Source organism: Pteropus alecto, unplaced genomic scaffold (genome assembly GCF_000325575.1).
Source record: "Pteropus alecto unplaced genomic scaffold, ASM32557v1 scaffold185, whole genome shotgun sequence".
Classification (NCBI taxonomy): Eukaryota; Metazoa; Chordata; class Mammalia; order Chiroptera; family Pteropodidae; genus Pteropus; species Pteropus alecto.
The window spans coordinates 257558-279108 of NW_006438088.1; the positions used below are offsets into that span (position 1 = coordinate 257558).

The 21551-nt window shown below is 49.5% G+C and overlaps 1 protein-coding gene across 1 annotated transcript in view; it reads left to right on the top strand.

Annotated features, from left to right (window-relative positions):
- The window catches only part of ZC3H12D (zinc finger CCCH-type containing 12D), a 28418-nt gene that overhangs the window by 2812 nt on the left and 4055 nt on the right, over positions 1 to 21551 (top strand). Inside the window, exons 2-4 of the mRNA XM_025049250.1 lie at positions 5093 to 5468; positions 15360 to 15499; positions 18773 to 19007. Of these exons, the coding sequence (XP_024905018.1) occupies positions 5164 to 5468; positions 15360 to 15499; positions 18773 to 19007 (680 nt within the window). The 5' untranslated portion in view covers positions 5093 to 5163. The remainder of the gene's footprint in view (positions 1 to 5092; positions 5469 to 15359; positions 15500 to 18772; positions 19008 to 21551) is intronic.

Below are 21551 nucleotides of genomic sequence, written 5' to 3' on the forward strand. Positions count from 1 at the left end.
AACAGCCCCCACCCCAGGTTTCTCTTTTATTTAGAAGAAATTTTGAAAGGAAATGAAGTTGATGATGTTAAAGTCTCAAGAGGGAAAAAAGCTTCTGAAGTAGATGAATTTTTCAGTTAATTTAGTCTCCTCGGACAAAGAGCTCTCTTGAAACTCGGGGGTTCTCTGGACAGCTGCAGGGGACAGGGCCTCGTGTGGCCACTTTTGCTCCCCACCCCAGGTGGAAGCCCCAAGCTTTACTTATTTATTTATTTTTGAAAATGTTCATGTTTCTGCCATACTGGCATGCAAAGTTCCAAAACTAACACAGACTCTCCTTGTAGCTCTGTGACCAAAGAGGAGTCACCTGACCCAGTCACATTTTGGGTTTTCCACTTCTGCAATAGCGAGATGTAGCTTCCGTCCTGAACGCATCTCACAACAACACACTGCTTTTTGGCATGTACTTGTCATCAGCCTCGGCCACTTACTAGCTATGCTTCACTTGGTACCACTCTGAGCCTCAGTTTCTACACCTGTGTAAAGAGAATACTATCTTGTCTACCTACCAGGGATAATGGGAAGTTCAAGTACGTCTACATGAAAATGACATGGAAATGATGAAGAACAATGTGAATACGAACTTTTATGTTCATGTTGTCTGTTTCTGTCTTCTTTTTTTCTTTCCGACTTTAGTTCCCTCCGTCTTTTCTTTCTCTCATGCCTTCTCTCTTTCTTCCAAACCAAAATAAGTGCTACAGTGCATGCGTTAGCAGGGAGGGGTGGAGACAGGAGCGTGGCTGGGGCTCTGTGTGCTGGGAAGGGTTCCGGGAGGGTGCGGCAGTGGTGGAGGAGGGGCAGGTGCACCAGGAAGAAGGAACGGGCAAGAGCAGGTCTGAGAGGTTACGGGCCTTTCAGGGACACTGAGTGACCCCTGGTGTGAGGATGGCCTGCCAGGCTGGGTGAGTGTCCTCTCCCTCCATGGAGATTGGAACAAAACTAGACCAAGAGAACAACTGTCCCGAGACAGGACTAGTCACTAGTCAAGCAGTACGTAGAAGGTGAAGCTGGACTAGAAGTACATGACCAGCGAGATTGGAGAGTGAGCCAGGCTGATTGTGAAGGACCTTGACTTTCACCTTGAAGAGTTTTGGCATTTACTCTGTAAAGGGCAGAGGAGCATGGAAGTTTGGGAGTAGATATGAAGTCTCTGATCGGTGGAATAACTTTATTAAAATTGTTGTCGGTGGGAGTGCAGTGAGGAGGCTCTCTCAGGGGCTTTGGGAGAGATGACGTGGCCCTTTTCTGACAGAGAAGAGCCGGCTCTCTCATTGTCGTCTGCTTCTGGGGGGAGCCTTTCTGGCTTCGTCTTTCCTCTCAAAGAAAGAGAATTCATTTCTCACCTGCGTTTTGAAAATACTTTTTCCTAATTGAAAGTATCGTGCTTATTATCATGATTTATGGCTTAATATTTACATTTTTTTTCTGTTTTCCTGACTAGGGTATGAATGAATTAAAATTAGACTGTGTATTATTTTGTTTTTATAGAATGAGGTCCCTGCACAGTGCCTGGTACCTAGTAGGTGATCAGTAAGTGTTTGTTACATGAATGAATGAATGAATGAATGGACAAACTAGGGTGGTGGTGCTGTGAGTGTAAAGAAGAGGATGGTTATGGAAAATATCCAGGAAGGAGAATTAATGGACAATTAGATGGATAAGTGAGGGAAAAGGAAGAGTCAAAGGTGAGTTTGAGATTTCTTCTTTGGACCTCTGTGGGATGCCATTCAATGAGATTTGGAGCCCAAGAAAAACATTATTTGAGGAAGGAAGATAATTTTAGTTTTGGACATTTATTAAAGAAAAATCTATTAACCCCCTCAGATCTACTAGGCACTATGCCAGGTGCTGGTGATTCTGAGGCAAATAGGTCAGAATGCAGTTCACAGTTTGAAATAGCCAAATGACAGACCAAAGTGTCATAATAGGTGTGAGCAAAGTGCCTGGTAGAGGAGATGACCGAGCCCCTCATTCTGTCTGTGAAGTTAGGGATGACTGCTTTGAGTGACACTTGAGATGAATCTTGAAGTTTGTCAAACCAAAGAGCATTCCAGGTAGAGAGGAAAGCATATGCAGTACAGTGATAAGAATATTCTGGAATGCTTGGGGAGCAGTGAGAGAGTCATCGTGGCTCTGGAGAAAGAGCTAGGTGGGCAGTGGTGAGTAGTGAGGTGGACAGGGTTCAGCACTGCGTCACGGCAGCTCGGCAGCCTGCTCAGGAACTTGGTGCCTTTGTTGTAGTTGACATAGGGTCAGAAAATATTTCTAAGCAGGGGGTGACATGGTCAGACTTGCTTTAGAAATATCATGATGGCTACAGATGGGGCCTGGGCCAGGCGGGATTGAGGAAGAGGATTCCTTCGGAGCCTCTTGCCATGCACTGGGTATAGGATGAAGAAGGCGGGACTGAGTCTTGGGTGGGGCAGGTGGTAGTAGGAGATGGGGGTGAGAAGGGCCACACTGAGGGAGGGAAAGACATGGGGCCTCTGTCCTGGAGCCCTGGGTGACACATCCTGGAACCATCTATGTGGAAATACTTATTGGAAAGCTCTGGATCGCAATAAAACCGTTTTAGTTTCAGAACCTCCTTTCACTATTAAAAAATATTAAGGACCCCAAAGAGCTTTTGTTTATAGGAGTTATATCTATTGGTATGGATCTTATGAGAAACTAAAATTAAGACATTATAAAACATTCATGTTTCAAAATAATAATAAACCAATTACATTACTGTAAATGGCATTTTTATGAAAAATAACTCTACTTTCCCAAACCAAAAATTTCGTAAGAAGGCTGGCACTGATTTACATTTTTGCAAATCTCTTCAATATTTGGCCTAATAGAAGACAACTGGAATCTCATATATCTGCTTCTGCTTTCAGACTGTTGCAATATCACATGACACGCAACCTCTGGAATACTTCACAGTACTCCATGAGAGGATGAGAGTGAAAAAAAGCGAATTACGCCTTAGCATGATTGTGAGAATAGTTTTTACCTTGAGATTGTCTTGGGTCCCCTTCCCAACACACACACAAGTTTTTCTGGACCACACTTTGAGAACCACTGACGTAGGCTCAACAAATGTCTGGTGAATCACAGTCCTCTGAATTCCCGTAGCAGTTTATTCAAATAGCATTCATGGCACTTATTGCACAGATTTATAACTGTGTGTGCCTGGTGCTTAGCAAGGGATCTGAGCCGGAAGTGCAGTCGTGAGCTCATCCATAGGAGGGGCTGGGGAAGAGGGTGAAGAGGAAGAGAAGAGGTCCCGGGCAGGACCTCATCATTGAACAAGTGACCAGAGGCTAAGGAAAGAGCTGGAAAGATTTAGGAGGAGACTCAGACCAACTTGCGCAACCTAAGGGAGAAGAGAGTTTCAAGAAGGAGGTCACCCACAAAGCTTTGATTTCAAATAACAAGTTAGGGAGTGGTCCCCAGTGTCCAACGCAGCGGAAGAGGTTGTGTCAAGCGAGGAATGCAAAGTTGCTGTTGGGTCTGGCAGTCAGGAGGTCACGGGTGACTTCGGAGGGCAGTTTCCATGTTTCAGCAGTCGGTGGGCCCAGACAGAGTGGGCGGTGACTCGTGGGAGCTGCAGCAGAGGCCTCTCCGTCCAGGAAGCTGTCTGAGAGATGCCCTTCACCTGCCAGCCCCTGTCATTGTTAGTGAAAAGAGAGATGCGCACGGATGTTCCGCTGAGCACGGGTGATAGCAGGGGCCCTGGGTGACACATCTATCATCTGCCGTACGGTTAAACGCTATTCATCTGACATACGGTTAAACACTATTCATTCATTCATTCCATCTGACATACGGTTAAACGCTATTCATCTGACATACGGTTAAACGCTATTCATTCATTCATTCACTACTTAGCAGGAGAGGCAAATAGGATTTGCGGTGTGTGTGAAAAGACATTATATCTTTTCATTCTTTATACTTCTGCACTGTTTCAAGTTTTCCCAGTAAATATATTTTCATGATTATTTATCTGTATTTTAAAATGTCTTTTGAAAGATGTAGGTCTTTGTGAGTAGAAAGGAGAAAGAGACCCTGTTTGTCCAGAGTGTTCTATTGGTTTAATCAACTTTTTGTAAACATCTGGCTGCAGCCCCCACCTGCACCCGCCCCCCCCCAAAGGTGTAGGCCTGGCAGTGGCACCCCAGTGGAAAGGATCACACTTGGGTTAGGACCTTTTATTTTAGAGCTTTAGTATGATCTCAATTAATTGCTAGAGGAAGCTAATGTAGTGCACAGAGCTGAATTTAGGTTGGAGCCCTGCATTTCTGGGAATAGAATTTATTAGGGAGTATTTTTTCTTGTTTTAGCTGAGGAGCTGTATTTGTTTACCAAGACTGCCATAAGAAAATACCACAGACTTGGTTATATATAATATATACTTATTATTACCATTATTATTATTGCCTCACAGCCGTGACGGCTAGAAATCTGAGATCAGGGTGTCGGCAGGATCGGTTTTTTCTGAGGTTTCTCTCCTTAGCTCAGATGGCTGTCTTTTCCCTGTGCCTTCCTGTGGTCTTCTCTCCGCACCCATCTGTGTCCAAACCTCCTCTTTTTATAAGGACCCCAGTCATTGGATCAGGGCCCACCTTAATGAACCTGATTTTAACTTCATTACCTCTGTAAAGACCCTATCTCCAAATAATCACATTCTGAGGTACTAGGGGTTGGGCTTCAAAATATCAATCTGGGGGGACACGATTCAGCCCAAAACAAAGCCTCAGACACATTTTTTTGGCCTCTGTACAAATGTCTTGAGTGCTGTGTGGCCTGCTCAGCCGCCCTTGGTGCCTCTGGCCCGTGACTCCTGCGGGGGCGCGTGTGTGGGGTGAGGGCCTTGGAGACACCACTAGTAAAAGCAGCGTGATTGCATCTGTGGCTCCCCAACCACTGAGCAACTGAAAATCCCCACGGGGACCAGGCGACGACATGATTTCCTGACAGATAAAGTGGGGAGAGAGCAGAGATAACTTGCCTTCGGTAACGTGACAGGCCTCTAAGAAAACACCTGATGGATGCTTTTTCTCTTTAGCTCATGCCAGTGAAGCTCTGCCAGGAGGAAGCCAGGGGCGGGACTCTTGCCAGAGGCCGGGCTGGCGCAGCATGGAGCACTCAGGCAAGATGGAGTTTTTCCAGAAGCTCGGCTACAACCGGGAGGACGTGGTCAGGGTGCTGGGCAAGCTGGGCGAGGGCGCCCTGGTCAACGACGTGCTGCAGGAGCTGATCCAGACGGGCAGCCGCCCGGGGGCCCACCAGGACAATGCCGCGCCTCTGCTCGTTCCCAGGGGCTCCTGCGGGACCCCTGACTCTGCCCAGCGTGGGCGCGGGGCTGACCTGGAGGACGAGTGCGGAGACCCAGCCAGTTCCTTGCGACCCATCGTGATCGACGGCAGCAACGTGGCGATGAGGTAGCCGCGGGGTGGGAGCACTGTCCTATTTCTTGCAGGTTTGGTCCAAAGAGCGTGGGGCCAGTGGATGGGACTTTGCCTCCCTGTTCTACCCCTTAGTAGCTGTGTGGTCTAAAGTAAGTCACTTAACCTCCTTGAGCCTCACTTTTTCCACATGTCATGTTGTCATAAAACCTCCCTACAAGGGAGCTGCACAAAATGCCTAGGACAGCACTGGACACATGGCAGGGGTTCAGTGAGCGGTAGCTATGATGTTAACCTAGAGAGAGGGAGGCCCTCTGCTGAAGAAGGCAGTGGATAGCTAGCTGGGAGGAGCGGCTTCTTGTCTGGAGTCTGTCCCTATCCAGCTGTGTGGCTCTGGGAAAGCCACAGTATTTCAAGTTTCCTCTTCTGTGACACAGGCCAAGAGACAGCTCTTCCACTTCCCTCAAGGCGGTGAGAATCAGTTGGGAAAATGTACTTGAACTTCGTTGGAAGCCCTCTGCTGGGGGTTATGAGAAGGGGGTGGCTGGTTCCCTGGCTCGGTCTGAGAGGTGAGCCCGTGGCTCCTGAGCGGACGACGCGGTAGTTAATATCTGTGTATTGGCAACTTCGTGTGCTTCGGGGGTGAGAGTGTCACGCCCCGCCTTGCTCTCTCTCCTGGTGAGGCTACGAATCTCACCAGCCTGCCTCCCCCACACTCCCTGCCTGGCGAGCAGGAGGCTTTGCCCAAACAAATGCATTATTCTACTACTTGGCTTAGTTACAGTGGGGCAAAGGGCAGAGCCATAGGAAATCTGTCATTTGCAGCTGCAAATAGATGCACTTCCCTTTTCAAAAGCTGAGTCATGGGTGGAAATTGAGAAAAGTGGTGTTATCAGCAGCGTGGAATGTATTGACAGGGCATCCTTTGGCAGACAGGCCCAGTGGTTTCTCTGGGGATTTGGGCTCACTTAGCATTTGGCGCTGCAGGACCCAAATTTGGAATGGTTCAACCCAAGATGGTCCAGCTTCAGCGGCTGCTCCCACATGCCCTGTGTGGTGTGTACTGGGAGTATCCAGGAAAGCTTTAGCCAGCCCAGGCTCCTGGGCTTGATTAGGTAGATCAGAGGGTAATGGTGCCCTAGCCTCCCCAGGGCTTAGGAGCTGGCCCCCAGGGCTCGCTACAATGTTCTTACACATGTTCCCAGCCAGCCGATGAAACCTTGCCCAACTCAAGATCTCTGAGGGAATTAAGGGATTTTTAAGAATCCAGTAGGTTCTGAGGGTTCTAGAAAGAAAGTCTGAGGGGTGGCGAGGGGTCGGGGGCGGGGTAGCCTCTGTATGATGGGATCAATAGAAAGAGAGCTTCGAATGGAAGATGATATCACTTAAATGGATTTTATGAGCTCTGCAATTACTGATCCAAAATGCAGAATGGCTAGAGGTGCCCCAGGAAAGTGCAGGCATTCTCACTTTGGAAACCAGATGTTTTTTTAGGAATTGTTATGATAGGGTGGCTGTGGAGGTTCTTCTTCTTCTTCTTCTTTTTTTTTTTTTTTTTGATGAAAGTCTCTGTTGCTGCTTGGAATTCAAATTTAAACCACATCCTCTATTTGCACGTGACCATGATGTGTCCTGAGTATATCCATTTAGTCCCATCCTCCCACCAACCTCTCATAACTATAATCAGTTTAATCCCTTTATCCTCAATCTGTGTGTTACAAATGACAATCATCACTCAGGTTATAATTAAACATGTGCCAGAATATGAACGCTTTCACACACTTGCTGCCTGAAAATCACCTCAATTACCAGAACACATGCATTTGTGTGTTCTCAGTGCGTGTACACACGTACATACACACACGCATATCTACACACACACACACACACACACACACACACACACACACACACCCTCTCCCTGCCTCCTGCATCTGACTAGGTAGAAAAAATAGACAAATTGCGCAAGCACCGTGTGACAGGCGGGACTTGATTCATTCAAAGGCAAGCCTGGGAGAGAGTCGGGGTCTAGGGTTCAGCTCCGTCCCCTGCTCCTTCTCCTGCATGAGGGCCTACTGTGTCCTCCAATCAGGTTCCACAGGTCCATGCCCCTCGGGCCCTGGCAGATCCTCGGCTGTGAAGGATGGAGCCAAGTGTGGGCTCACCTCTCAGAGGAAGTGGATGGCTGGAACCCCACACAGTGTTTAGTTATTATCTGTTGACCTCGAAACTCAGTTAACCTCAGAAGCATGGTTTCTGAAAATGCTCCTTTGCTGAGTTTCGGTGGTGTCGCCGACCTGGTGCCGTGTGCTGTCTGGTCCTGAAGGAGGGAGAAGCACAAAAGACTGATGGGGACACATGTCCCTGCTCTCTGGCGGCAGCATCCTGGTGGGTGTCTGTGGCTGACGTGTGGACCGTGGCTCTGTCCCCTGGAGCCTGGAGCAGCTTGTGCCTTTGCTCACAGAGGACAATGGCCTGAATTTTCAGTGACAGTTTTTTTTCTCATTGTGTTTGGGAAGTTGTGGCTCCTTAAAAACCGAAGTCTGCCTTGGTTTCCCATTGCTGCTTTAACAAATTACCACCCCATACATGTGTTGTTTTATAGTTCTGGAGGGCAGAAGTCCAGCATAAGTCTTGGGCTACAACCAGGAACTGCGTTCTGTCTGGAAGCTCTAGAAGATAATATATTTTCTTGCTTTCTCCTGCTTCTGGAGGCTGCCTGCCTTCCTTGGCTTGTGGCTCCCTTTACCTTCAAAGCCAGCAAAGGCCTGAAATGATATACAAAATGTGGAATGTGCGTACATATATGTATTTCTCCAGGAAGAAGATCTGCAGACTTCATTAAGTTCCTAAATGGTCTATGATGCCCCAAATGTAAAGAACCACTGATGTAGCATGAGATATGATAGATAATGCCATGCTTTATGGGAGGCGCTAAGCCACGTGTACTCCACTGGCACAGAGAATGTTAGGGCAGGGCATCTGACCCTTTCAGTTGAGAGAGAAAGAAATACAAGAAGGGACTAGATGGGCTTGGCCAAGGTCAACAGTGGCTCCATCAGACTCTGCCCTCCAATCCTGTGCTCTAACCATGCACCCTGTGGGGCATTTTCTGTGGGTTTCTCTCCTCAGAGCTTCAGAAAGTGTAGTCCAACGCTATTAGTAGTGGCTGAGCCCAGTAGGCCTGGGGTGACTGCTCTCTGGAGCTTGGCGGTATGGGTCACTGGCCAAAGGCTTTTTAAAGAAGTAGGAATGTACTTGTTCAGAAAACACAGGGTTGGCCTGTTCTTTGAAACACATTTTGTTCTCACGTCATTTAAATAGAACCATTTCATCGAACTAGAAAACTGTCTATCTCCTCGTTGTAACAAAAGGAGTCCGTTTGGCTCTTACTAGCAGGACCGATGAGTTCATTTATCCTTTCACAAGTGATGGGTCAACTTCGATGAGAATTCTAAGCTGCAGAGCTGGGAGTGCACAAGGTGGTGGCCTGGGAAGCCGGGCCTTAGGCTTGCCCTGTAGTTTTGATGAATCTCTTGCAGTTCATGGAGGAAACTAGGGAGGTGAGGAGCAGGGGACGGAACATGGGGCTCAGGGCCCGAAGATCTGAGTTCTGCCCTCTCGCCTGGAGCTGCCCAGTGAAACTCCCTGCAATGGTGGAGGGTTCCATGCCTTACTGTCCACGATGGGGCCACTTGCCGGACGCAGCTACCGAGCATTTGGATTGTGGCCGGCGCGACCAAGGAACTGAATTTTAAACTTTATTTCTTTTGAATTAATTCGAATTTAAGTGCAACTAGCCACACTTGGTGAGTAGCTACATATTAGATCGTGCAGCTCTAGCTTTTCGGCTTACCAGCTGTGTGAACTTGGCATGAATCACCTGACTTTTGAGCCCCGTTTAGATGACTAAGAGGTAGACTAAATAATAATCATCTTAAATGGTTTTTCATTTCTAACATTCTAGAATTCAAGATGATTATTTTATGTGTGGCTTAAAAGAAATGAATGCATTTTCTTATAAAGAAAAATTTCGGCTACCGGCAAGTCGGTAACTTGCCGGAGGTCACAGAGCACTAGTGCCAGGCTCTGGACTCAGTGCTCTCTCGTAAAAGCCCTGCATCCCCTCCAGCACCGAGTGCCTCTGGCATTGCCCCCATCCAGCTTCGGAGAAGGCATTACGATGGGAGACCCCTCCACGTAGGCTTTTATCCTGGGGCCGGAGCCTGCCCATAGCGAGCCCTGGACTTGGCCTTGATGCAGACAGAACATGCCAGGCCCTCACTCCCTCACCTGCGGCCCAGGTGCTCTCTCAGTTCTGGTGCCCAGGGCGCCTCTCCTGCTCCTGCTAGCCTGCTGGGAACCCTCGGGGGTGCAGGCGCATTGCATAGTGACTCTGATGGACTAGCGGCACAGAGACTGATTTTCAGGCACAATCCCTACACCTTCAAAGGGTGTGTGTGCACATGTGTAAGAAGGAGATGTGAGCTGAGCACCTGAGTCGTTATATACCTGGCCTTTAGGAAAATGTCCACCAGGTTTTAAAAACGAGGTGGCTGTCATTGAAATCAGATCAAAAGCTTCATCATGGCAATTGGGAGGAATACTGATTCTCACGTGCCAACCGTTGGCAGCATTTGCTTGCCCGGGGCAGGCGAACTCACAAGTGTCGCACTTTCTATAGGCAAATTTGGTGAGGCATGATTTAAGGACTTCAGCTTGGGGGAAATCCACCTGATAATTTCACATCCTCTTGCTGCCCCAGGCAAGGGTTTCATTTGAATGTGTCCTAATTTGGGGGTAAAGGGTTTTTTGTTTGGGCTGTTGTTGTTTACATTTTTAAAAGCTTAGAACCCTCAGCAGAACCTGGCTTTTTCCGGAGGAAGGAATCTTCAGTGACAAGAGCTCAGGCCCCCCCTAGTGGATTCCGGGCGGCAGGTGGGCTGCTGGGCTGGGGGCCAGTCCTGCTTTTGAGCCTGTGAATTTCTCTGACCAATGCTGGCCTTGGGCTTCTACCTAAGTCTGCACCCATCTCTCCTTTTGTAAGATGAGGGTGCCCAGGGCAGCCCTCATTCACCCTCTCTCTCCCCACTGACCTGAGCTGGGGAGAGATCTCTTGGTGAGAAGGACCATAAACTCCAGGTTTAGAGTGTTTGCATCTTGACCCCAAATAAACAACAGTTGTGTCCCTTACCACCTCATCCCCAGAAAGGTTTGTTCTGTGATCCACTAAATTCTGCAGAGACTTCTTGGCCAATAGTTGAGGATACATTTAGATTGTCTAGTTACTGTAAATGGCTACTCTCTCACCAAGGCTGCCCACCCAGGTTCAGCTGTCATGCAGGCAAAATTTGCCTCAGGCACAAACCCACTTCCCCTCGCCACCCTCCCTTTATTCAAACCCTCCCACTCATGTTTCCTTTTCCCAGCCCTGGCTCTCAGCTCGCTGCCTGATAAACCGATTCACAGTGACTGGTCCTAAGCACTAAGGCCCCTCCCCAAGAAGGAGCATTTTAGCAGCTGGTGACTTTGCTCCAAAAGAGCTGCTGGCTGAACCCCAGAGGCAGAGACCGGGAACGGGACAGGATAAATGGAATAAACAGAGACGGGGGAGGAAGAGTTTGCCGCCCAACAAACTAGGCTCTGAGAACTGCTGCCAGATCAGCGAGCTGGGCACATCGCTTTGTTTTAGTTTCCTCAAGAGGAAATGGGATGAAGGTCACTCCCTTAAGGGCTCGCTGTAGTGATTAAATGAGGTACATGTGCAAAGTGGCCTGGTACACCGGGCTCTCTACACGAATATTAAAAATTAGTTCCAAGAACTGGGTGAGTTCTGTATCGTTCACTGTTCTGTGAGCACCCAGCACGGAGCCACTTTGAAGATGTTCATAGATCGATTTGTGAATGAATGGGGTGTCGTTGGCTGATGTGTTTCTTTCTGTACGTGGGGAGTGGGCTCCCAGGGTGACTGTGAGCTTTATTGCCTGACTGGGGGCTCTGCTGGCTCCTGGAGAGAGACCTTATGTGGTGAGGAGCTGGCTTCTGCTTGCGGCATTTATTCTGTGATTGCCCAGGGCTTTCAGTGGCCAGAAAAAGGGCAGCCATAATAGGGTTTTGAGGTTGGTAAAACGAATGTGGCAAGGAGTAAACAGCAACCTTCGCATCTCATAAGAACCAGAGGCTCATGAGGAGGGCTGTGTTGGGGCGTGTGGGAATTCAGTCCCCCAGAATGAAAATCTCCCATTCCAGAGAGACCAGTTTAGGGTTCTGGGGGTCAGCTTGGACTCCCCTGGGCCTGGAAACAAAGCTGGAAGGGAGGGCACTTCTTAGGGAGCGAGGGAAGGTGTTGGCTGCACTGTGCACTGTGGGCAGGCATTTGCTTGCTTCTCCTGGCCTTAGGCAGACTCATCTGGCCTTTGGAGACTCTTGGCTGAGAGTCTGTCGTCTTGGAGTCTCGTGTCAGAGAGGCCACGAGGCCAGCTCTTGCTGCAGGGAGCTGAGGGCACCATCCCTCAGCTCTCCTCTCCCTGAACTCCTGAGCCTCTGAGGTCCCCCCTCCACCTGCCCCCAGCTGGGGCCACTGCAGGCTGTGGTCCTGATCAGTGTCACCAGACCCATGCCCTGCTCACCTTTGCCCCCTCACAGGCACTGGGGTCAGTTTTCCTCCCCGTCCCCTGACCACGCACCCATCAAAGGTGTTGGGGATGGAAAGCTGGCGTTCCCACTGTTAAAAACAGATGTGTAGTCACAGAAAAGACAGCAATCAGGAAATAATTTTTAAAAGAGTTGTGGCAGTCACATGTTTACTTGAGAACTGACTGAGGATAAACTTCGCTGCAGCCGAGAGATGCATGTGTTCAAGGTGAGGAGGGGCAGATTTACTTTAGCCAGTTTGTGATGTCTCAGTGTTGTCTGCCTTCTGGGCGACTGGATTTGCTCTCCCTCTCCCTGCTGCTCTCCCCAGTGGCATCTAGGGGTGTTGAGACCTGGTGTTGGCTGGAAAGGGGGTCTGGGCCATTCGCTGGCCTCTGCTGCACAGTGGCTGAGCTGGCCTGGCTTCTTGAATAGTCAGCATAGAGGTCATTGGTTCCATTTGACTTTTCGGGAGCCATGCTGGCTTAAAGTGCTGTCCTTCTCATGGGGCCCATTTGTCTATCCCCAGCCCTCGGACAATCCATCATGCTTGGGGGGCATGAAGCAGACCCAGGGGTGTTGCCTCCTGCTCACCTATTGGCCACTTTCTCCCAAGGCAGCCCTGTAGCCCTGTAGCCCACAGAACCAAGGATTTCTGAGGGGCTTGCCCTCCACTCCCCAAGCTGTGCTGAGAGACAAGCCTTCAGCCTCCTCTTCGCACTCATCTGGATGTTTCTATGTCTCCCCTCCCATTCTGGCTCGGCTGAGCGAGCGGAGCAGGCAGGGGCTGCAGGGCGAGGACCCTGTGAGGGGCCCCTCCTCATTCTCCCTGATCTTCTTTCTTTGTCAGCCTCTGCTGAGGAGGAGGAGTCTAGCTTTCCACTTCCTCTTTCTTTTTTTATTCTTCTTAACCACACAGCCCCATTGATATTTTCTCCTTACTGTTTGCATCAAACTCACAGCTTAGCCTCAATGGCCCAAGGCCTAGTTTTTCTAAACTGGAAGGTCTGACAGGTCTAGGCCAGAAGGCCTGGTTTCTTATAGTTACTGGAGCGATAGGAGTTTAGAGTTCTCTTGTAACCCCACAAAGCCTGACTTCAATACTCCCGATTAGTGTTTTCAAAGACGCCCCATTTTCTCCTTACAAACCTGGACCTATCCTAACCCCCTCTCAGAAAACAGCAGCAGAGGCCACACTGAAAAGAAAGCCCAATAATGAAAATCTGGAGTCATCCTCGTGTGCACGTGGGCCACTGCTGCATGCCAGGGGCGGGTGTGTCACAGTGACCCCTGGCTCTCTAAGAACCTAGGCATGCCTCTGCCACCTCATGTACGACTCCACAGGCTGCAGTCACACTGTCCTTGATTTGGTCCCCAGATGTGCCAAGCCCTCGCATGAGACCCAGGGGTGCTGCCAGGCCAGGCCAGCCCATGCATCGGGGTCTTTCCAGCCACCTCTTCCTTTTGCCTGGGCTGCTCCTCCTCCAGCTGCTCGTGAGACCAGTTTCTTCTCAGCCATTCATTTATTCTACACATTTTTACTGAGCCCTTACCAATTGTCAGGTGCTGAGCTAGGTGCTGCGAATTCAACGGAGACCAAAAAGAACTTATGATTTGGAGAGGAGGAGCCCCAGTTCATCCCATGGTGAGGGTGAGCATCTCACTGTGATGAGTGCCACGGGGGGAAAGTCAGGGGCCGCGAGGACTTATCATGGGGAGTCTGCCGAGTTTAGAGGGCAGAGGAGGCTTCTCTGAGGCCTCGAGGCCTCAGACGTGAAGCCGAGACCTGAAGGAGGAGGGGAGCGGACTGGCTGAGAGGAGCGGGAGAGCCGGTGCGGAGCCGGTGCGGAGCCGGTGGGAGGTTCTGTGCTGGGAGTGGAGGAACCTGCCTGGCCGGGGCGAGGGCTGAAGGCGGTGCCGGTGGCTGAGCCGGAAGCGGTGAGCCGAGAGTGATGGCATCATGAGGCCAGGCTGCATCCCATCCACAGCAAAGTCCACCGGATTTTGTCTGATCTCACATCTAGTCTCCTGTCTCCCTTTCCAGCAAAACAGCACTGAGCTCCCTTGACTAAGTCTGAGGGATGTTCCCAGGCCTCGCTGGTCCCTCGAAGCAGCATTCGGCTGCCTCCTTCCTGTGGCGTCTGCGATGCGGTCCTCTTCTGGTTCACATCCTTCTTTTCTGATAGATCCTGTCTGTCTTATTCGTAAGATTGTCCTCTTCTACCTGTAAACAGCTACCGAGTTCCAGAGTTCTTCCAGGTCCGGCCCCAGGCCTCTCACTGTCTCTCCAGGCACACACATGGCACACACATTTTATCACCCAGACCTCTCTCCTGAACCCTAGCTGTTTACTTAACATTTCCACTTCGAGGTCACAAAGGCTCCGCCAACTAGCTGTGTGTCCAAGACCAGTCGCGGGGTCGTTCCAAGCCTCGCCCTCCTCCAGAATCCCCCTGCCTCAGCCAGGAGCCCACCGTCCCGTCGTACAAGCCCGAGATCTGGAAGCTTCCTCAGTGCCTTCTTCTCTGCTACTCCAATCTCCGCGTTTTGGAGATTTTACCTTCTAAATATCTCTCCAGTTCACCTGCTCTTCTCCCCCTTATGGGTCAGCACCCCCTCCGTCCAAGTCGCCATCTGTTTTTGCTTCGACAACAGCTTCTTCACTGGTACCTCAACCTCCTCTCGCTTTCTTCCAATTTACTGTCCTGTGTGCCTCCAAGTTGAGCTTTTTGAAAGGTACGTTGGACCCCATCCCATCCCATCCCATATTGCCCCAATCTTAAAACCCTTCTACGACCTCTCATTCCTCTAAGGAGCAGGGAAAATCTTCAGTAAGGCTTGCAAGGCCCTGCCTGGTCTTGAGCTTCCTCTCACACTCTCTCCTTCCTGCCTTCGTGGGTGTCTTAGGTGGAATTGGTGGGGCACGTTGGCCTCCTTGCTCGGACTCGGGAAGCCCAATAACTCGGTTACAACCCTCTCTTAGAGTGAGAGTATTCTGCAGATGGCTACTTTATGTGTCCATTTTATGTTGATCCTCATCAGCTTATGTGAATAAGAGGATCTGGTCTCTTATTCCTTGGAATGACCTCGCCTTGGAGCCTGAAACCCTCTACAAACTATCACAAGTGGTTCCAGTTAAGGGATATATTTGGTGCAAAGAAAGTACTATGTTTAAAATGCAGACGTGTCCGATTCTCTTTGATGATGAGACTATGATCCAGGATATTCTTGGGGGAAATCATTCCTTAGGAACCCTTTCGGCATCTCTACAGATGCTTTGTTTTCCCATTGCAGCCATGGAAATAAAGAAGTCTTCTCTTGCCGGGGAATCCAGCTGGCTGTGGACTGGTTCAGGGACAGAGGACATACCTACATCAAAGTGTTTGTTCCGTCCTGGAGGAAAGAACCACCAAAAGCTGACACCCCTATTAGAGGTATGCTGGAGCAGAGTCGTGCTCCTGACAGTTACGGACAGTTGGTTATGACTTAGCTCTTTGTTTGATGATGTCTGTCTTCCTCCCTGGACTATAAGCTTCATGAAGGCACTGGCTATGAATGTTCACTGCCATGGTCCTGACACCTAGCATGACACCTGCCACAGAGTAGGCGCTCAGTAAATAGTTGTTCAGTAGGTGAATGAACAAATTACTTCATCTTTTAGTGTGAATGATTAAGTTCCAACTTTGAACACTCTGCAGAAAGATCGAATCTGCATCCCACGCCACATAGAGTATAGTATCTGAAGGAGATAGTCATTCGATCCAGTGATATTTATTTACTGAACAAGTAGTCTTGTCTCTTCATTAAAAAAAGAAAAAGGAAACTGAGACCCAGAAAACTCTTTATTTCTAATTCTTATATCAGCTGGGAATATTTTAAGCTACAAATAAAAGAGTGGGTGCTTAAATAAACAGGGCCTTTTTGTTTGTTCGTTCATTTGTTTGGCTTTCTTATAAGAAGAAGTCAGATGCTAAGCCATCATTGACATTGTTTTAGCCAAGTCAGTGTTGGTAGGACTGAACTCTTGGTGACTGTGGGAGATTTCTTTGACTTTGTCTTCCAGCCTTTTTGCCAAAAGTTTTTTTTTGTTTGTTTTAATTCTATCAATGGTTATCAAGTGTTTCTACTTCTCTTTCTGATTGTCTCTCTTTATTTTTTTAAATGAAATATTATTCTTGTCTTATGGATGCAGTATCTTCTTGACTATTTCTATACTAATACAGACTTTCAAAAAGTTTCCTTAGGTTTCACATTTATTTTTTCCGGGGTCGGTTGTCTTTGTTCATCTCTCTTTCTCTCACTTTTTGTGCTAAGTCTTCTCAAAAGTCTGGTGACACTTTGGCTGTCAGTTTTTCCTTCTTAATTAAGAACCAGATTGGTTGAATCACAAATCTATGTGATCGCCATGGGTTTTCTCTCCCAGTATGTGGATCTTTCCCTGAATGGTAGGGCTGACCGCCCGCCGGTGCTGACCAGCAGATTTCACTTTAGCATGCCCTGCACGGAGGCTTCTTCTGCCCTGTAGGATCGATATGATCCTATCTGCTTTCTCTCTTCCTAAAATCTGTCAAAATCCTGGGTTTACTACTGTCCCCAAGCCCATTTTTAATGTGATTAGGGAGATTTCTTTCCCCTCCTCCTTTTGTACTTCTTTACTGCCATTTCAATGGGATTATGAGAAGGAGGGGGGTATAAATACTTGTGTTCGCTTCTCCATCACGAACTGGTTACCCTAAATTATTCTTTATGGTCTGAACATGGAGAATGGCGGTTTTTAACAGTTGTGTAATATTTAAATCTAGTATGGGTAGAGAGTAAGGAAATTATTCTGGGGTAGGGAAGGAATTTTTAAACGAGCCACAAGTGCAAATCTATGGGAGAAAAATTCATAAATTTGACTACATCAAAACAAAAGTCTGTTCATTCGAGGATTCCCCAAAAGCAAAAAAAAAAATAAAAAGATGAGCCTCAAAACAGGAGAGGCTATATGTCACATATTCCTGATGAAGGATTGCCATCCCGAATCTATACAGAACTTCTTAAAATTAATAAGATGACAAAGGACCAATTGAAAGATGAACTAAATAAAAAGCATAACAGGCTTTTCACAGAAGAAAAAGCATAAATGGCCAATAAACATACAAAAAAGATTCTTAATCTCACAAGCCACCCTAGACCAACCAGCAACTAGAGAAACGCAAAATAAAACCACAGCGAGATGTCACTTTACACCCACCAAACTGGCAAAAATTTGAAAACCTGAAAATGCCAAGATTGTCTTAAATGCTGTGTTGGGTAGCAACTTGATATAAGCACTTTGGAAGACAACTTGGCATTATCTTGTAAAGTGCTTTTCTCTGCAACTCAGCCTGCTCAGGCTGCTGTAGGTACACCCTAGAGAAACCCTGTACTTCTAGAAGCACCTGGAGACTTACATGCAGAACTGACAGCAATGACCATGCCAAACCAACTCAACAGTAACTGAAGAAAGCAAGTTGCACAAGAGTATGTGCAGTTTGATCTGTTTAGACTTTACACAATCACATTGAAAATGGTCCTCTTGGGGATACATACACATCCATTTAAAAAAGTGAAAGCAAGGGAATTATAAACACAAAGTTCTAAAGATTGGTTATCTTAAGAGAAATAAAGAGAGCTACACACTGGGAGGGGTGACGGGGACTTCAAAAGCATGAGCCGTATTGTGGTTCTCACAAGGAACGTGGCATTTAAAAAATTTTTTTCTTTGTACTGTATGTGCCGTATGCACTTTTTTAAAGTCTGGAATTTATGTCACATAGAAAAGAACTTAGACTTGAGGGAAGGAATCCTTTGTGAAGCATATGCTAATATTCTACTGAGTCTGGAGCAACTGTTTTGTATAGAAGGGATTTCTTTTGGGTGTCTCCAAAGGCAAAACTGAAGTCCAAGGGTAGACCTCCCAGAGAATGGAATTGAGCTCCTGATGAGACCTTGTATCATTTGTACCACCTGATACATGTTTACCACCTGATACATGTTTACCACCTGATACATGTTTACTTCCTCACCAGTCTTATAGGCACTGAGGCATGTGGAGGCGTTATTATATTCATTTATAAATGCAAACACTAGCATTCAAAGAGGGGTTCAGTACCTAAGAGCGGGAGCTAAGACCAGGATCTAGGCTGTGGATTCTTAATCCTGGACTCTTCCCTTGACATTCTTGTGTCCCTCAGAGCTGTCAGTTATGAGATGCTCCATCCTGAATGTGTCCCAAGCAGATTCCTGTACCATAGGGAAGGTGGACCGTGGCTCTCGGCTTCGGGCCTGTGCAGGAGCCTTCCAGGTGGATTCAAGGCTCCTGGAAATTCTGAAGGCATTGGCAGGATTCCAGTTAAAATATGAATGTCTTTCTCTAGAAAAAGGCTTTTTGTGTCTAAAGTGACTCTTCCTCGTGGGGTGCCATACTCTGGACTCCTGTCATGACACAGGCAAGACAGAAGCCGAGAGCCCTCTTGACCTTGGGCAGCTGGCTTATTCTGCTCAAGACCTCCACGCTCACCTGACGGGCTGGGCCATGGGGTGGGGAGGCCGGAGTTGGCTCAGACAGATGATTCCTGAGCTGCCGAATGTGCTCTGGGGTCTTAGGATGGTTCTTAGGGGCGGGGACTGCTTCTGAGAAAACTGCTACATGCTATCTCTCCCGCCCGCCCTGCGGCCCCCAGAGCAGCACCTGCTGGAGGAGCTGGAGCGGCAGGCGGTGCTCGTGTGTACCCCCTCCCGCAAGGTGAATGGCAAGCGCGTGGTCTGCTATGACGACCGCTACATCGTGAAGGTGGCCTATGAGCGGGATGGCGTCATCGTCTCCAATGACAACTACCGTGACCTGCAGAGTGAGAACCCCGAGTGGAAGTGGTTCATCGAGCAGAGGCTGCTCATGTTCTCCTTTGTCAATGACCGGTACGTGGCGGCCGAGGGCGTCCCGGCACGGGCGGGCTGGGGCTGACCGGCAGAAAGCCACTTCGACCAGCTTAGGCCCCGCGGGGCCGGGGTCACAGGCACGCCGCAGTGGAAGCAGAGGACAGCCAGTCCAGGAGACAGCCTGTCAGGTCACCTTCTCTGCTCCCCCAGGCCGCACAGCCTGTCTCTGTTCCCCTGAGTCTCCTCTCTTTCGTGACCAGCTTTCCCGCGAAGGGCTGTTTTGCCTCAGTTATCCGTGACCTTTCTGTTCCCATGTCCATTTCTAGCTGACCCCCGACAGAGCTGCCCAGCAGGTGGGCTTGGGACACCATATACTTTTTGTTTTTATTTTTAAAGAACTTAATGCTTCAAATAAGAGTATTGGAACAGTCATCATGGAGAAAATTTGAACGTTGTTGCACACTTCCTTTTACTTTTTTTTTTTAAGTTTTGAACGCACAGGGAAGCGGGCAACTTCATCTTTGGAGCCGCCAAGGTCTTGGAACTGATTCTGTTATGGAAATATTTCTTGGTTGAAATTTGCAAGAGAATCTGGTTGGTTCTTCTATCCCTTAAGTTGGTTCCCCCGGGGTTAAAGCCACCCTGGACCAACCAGTTACAGCTGGGAGATGTCAGGGTCGCAAGGCACAAACCTGTCAGCAGGTGCTGGGCGAGGGCCTCCAGGCAGAGCTAACCTTGGGAGGAAGCCATGGCTGGCCCACTGCAGTGTGCTCGGGCATGCTGAGGGCAGAGGCTAAGAACACGGCAAGAAGGGCGGTCTGAGACCAGCATAGGGCTGGATGGGGCGGGGAGGGCACAGCAGACTGGGACTACACTCTCTCTTCACCTCCCCTCTCAGATAATGACCCCTCCATCCTCACTCTGGGCTCTCTGACTGGCTTCTGGGAATGTGGTTTGAGACCGTCTCTTCAGCTCTGTGAGGGCAGCCACTGCATGTGTCTTATCTGGCACGGCCTGCGTTCCTGACACATCACAGGCACTCGATAGCTAGTTGTAGACAAAACGAGCCAGCGAGTGAATGGCTACGGCCCTGGGAAGGAGAGGATGCAGAGGATGCAGAGAAAGAGGGGGCGTGCGGCACTGGGTCGGGCCACTTGCACATGGCAGACTAGTCCCTGATCCCACTGCCTGGGGAGGCAGTGTGGTGCAGTGGAGGCAGGAGGTGCCCTGCAGTAGTAGCCCCCATGGTCATTTCCACATACACGAGGACAGCGGCTTCCTCTACCCTGCTCAGGCCCGGAGGAATCTGGCAAGTCTGGTAACTGTGGGTTGCAGAAAAACCTCACTGAGGTCTGATGGATCATGGCTGCCTCTGGCCTGGCAACAGCCTGGGGCTCACGCCAAGTCCTTTTGACGCAGTGGCCTCTGCTAAGGGACTGCCAGAAAATCCCCCAGTGGCCAGGAGGCTGAGCCCGCCCGCCTGCCTGTGGGCAAGGATGCCCACCCTAGCACCCCGGGCACGTCCATAGGGGCCCTCCTGGCCCAGCTTGCAGCTGCGAGGCCAACAGAGAGCAGGAGGTGAAGCCTTTGGGAACTTTTATTAACCGCAGTGGCAGCTGGCTTATTCTGCTCCCCAGTGGGCGGCTCCCCAGATTCTTGGTCAGGGCCCAACTTTGAGCTAGCTGGCTGGGATCTGAGCTGCGGAGGCTGCCAGGGACCAGAGATTGCCCAGCTCTGGGCCGGCCTGGTGGACGCGGTCTGCAGGGTGGGTCCTCGGCATAACCTGTGACTCTTAGGGGACATAAACCCGTAAAAACAGGACCCCATTTAGAATCCACAACCTTGCCAGTGGAACCTTTGTTTGACCTGGAGGTGCCTCTTGGGAACAAAAGTATTGCTATAGAAGTGGGCGGCACTAAATGCGGGGAGTTTTCCTCCCGAGGAATGATGTCCCCTGGAGCCAGGGGCACCCTGGAGGTGAGTTCCCTTCCTTGTTAGACTTAAGCCCAGAGAGAAAGGGAGGGGCAGGCAGGAGGCGCGGTGGTGTCAGAGGACAGGGCCAGGGCCAGGCAGCCCCAGGAGCTCAGACCAAACCCACCTGGAGCCCCGGGTCTGCACGGAGCCTCTGTGTGCAGGCTGCACTGAGGATCCGCTGCCTCTCTGACTCGCCGACTGGCATTTCAAACTCTCTGTTGACATTTATCCCCACCCTGTCTGTGCCCAGAGCTGTGGGGCAACTCTGCAGAAGAGGGATGTGAGCCTCAAGGAGCTCAGAGGAGGAGGGCTGTTTGTAGCCCCACGGAGGTCTCGAGCCTTCTGTTGGGGACAACGGGATGGCAGCTCAGAGTCACTTTCAGACTAAGACCCAAGGGGGCCTGAGAACAATTACGCTTCAATTCGAGTGGAAAAAAGTCACCTGGGGCCTTGTGAAATTGCCCATTCCTGAACAACTGCAGGTTCTAATTAAGCAGGTCTATGGGAAGGAGGTGCTGGGTGATTCCGGCACTGCTGGCTTGAACCTCAGCAGGGGGAACTCTCGGGAGAGGCCCGCGGGCTGCCGTCTGGGATCCGTGCTGTGCCCTA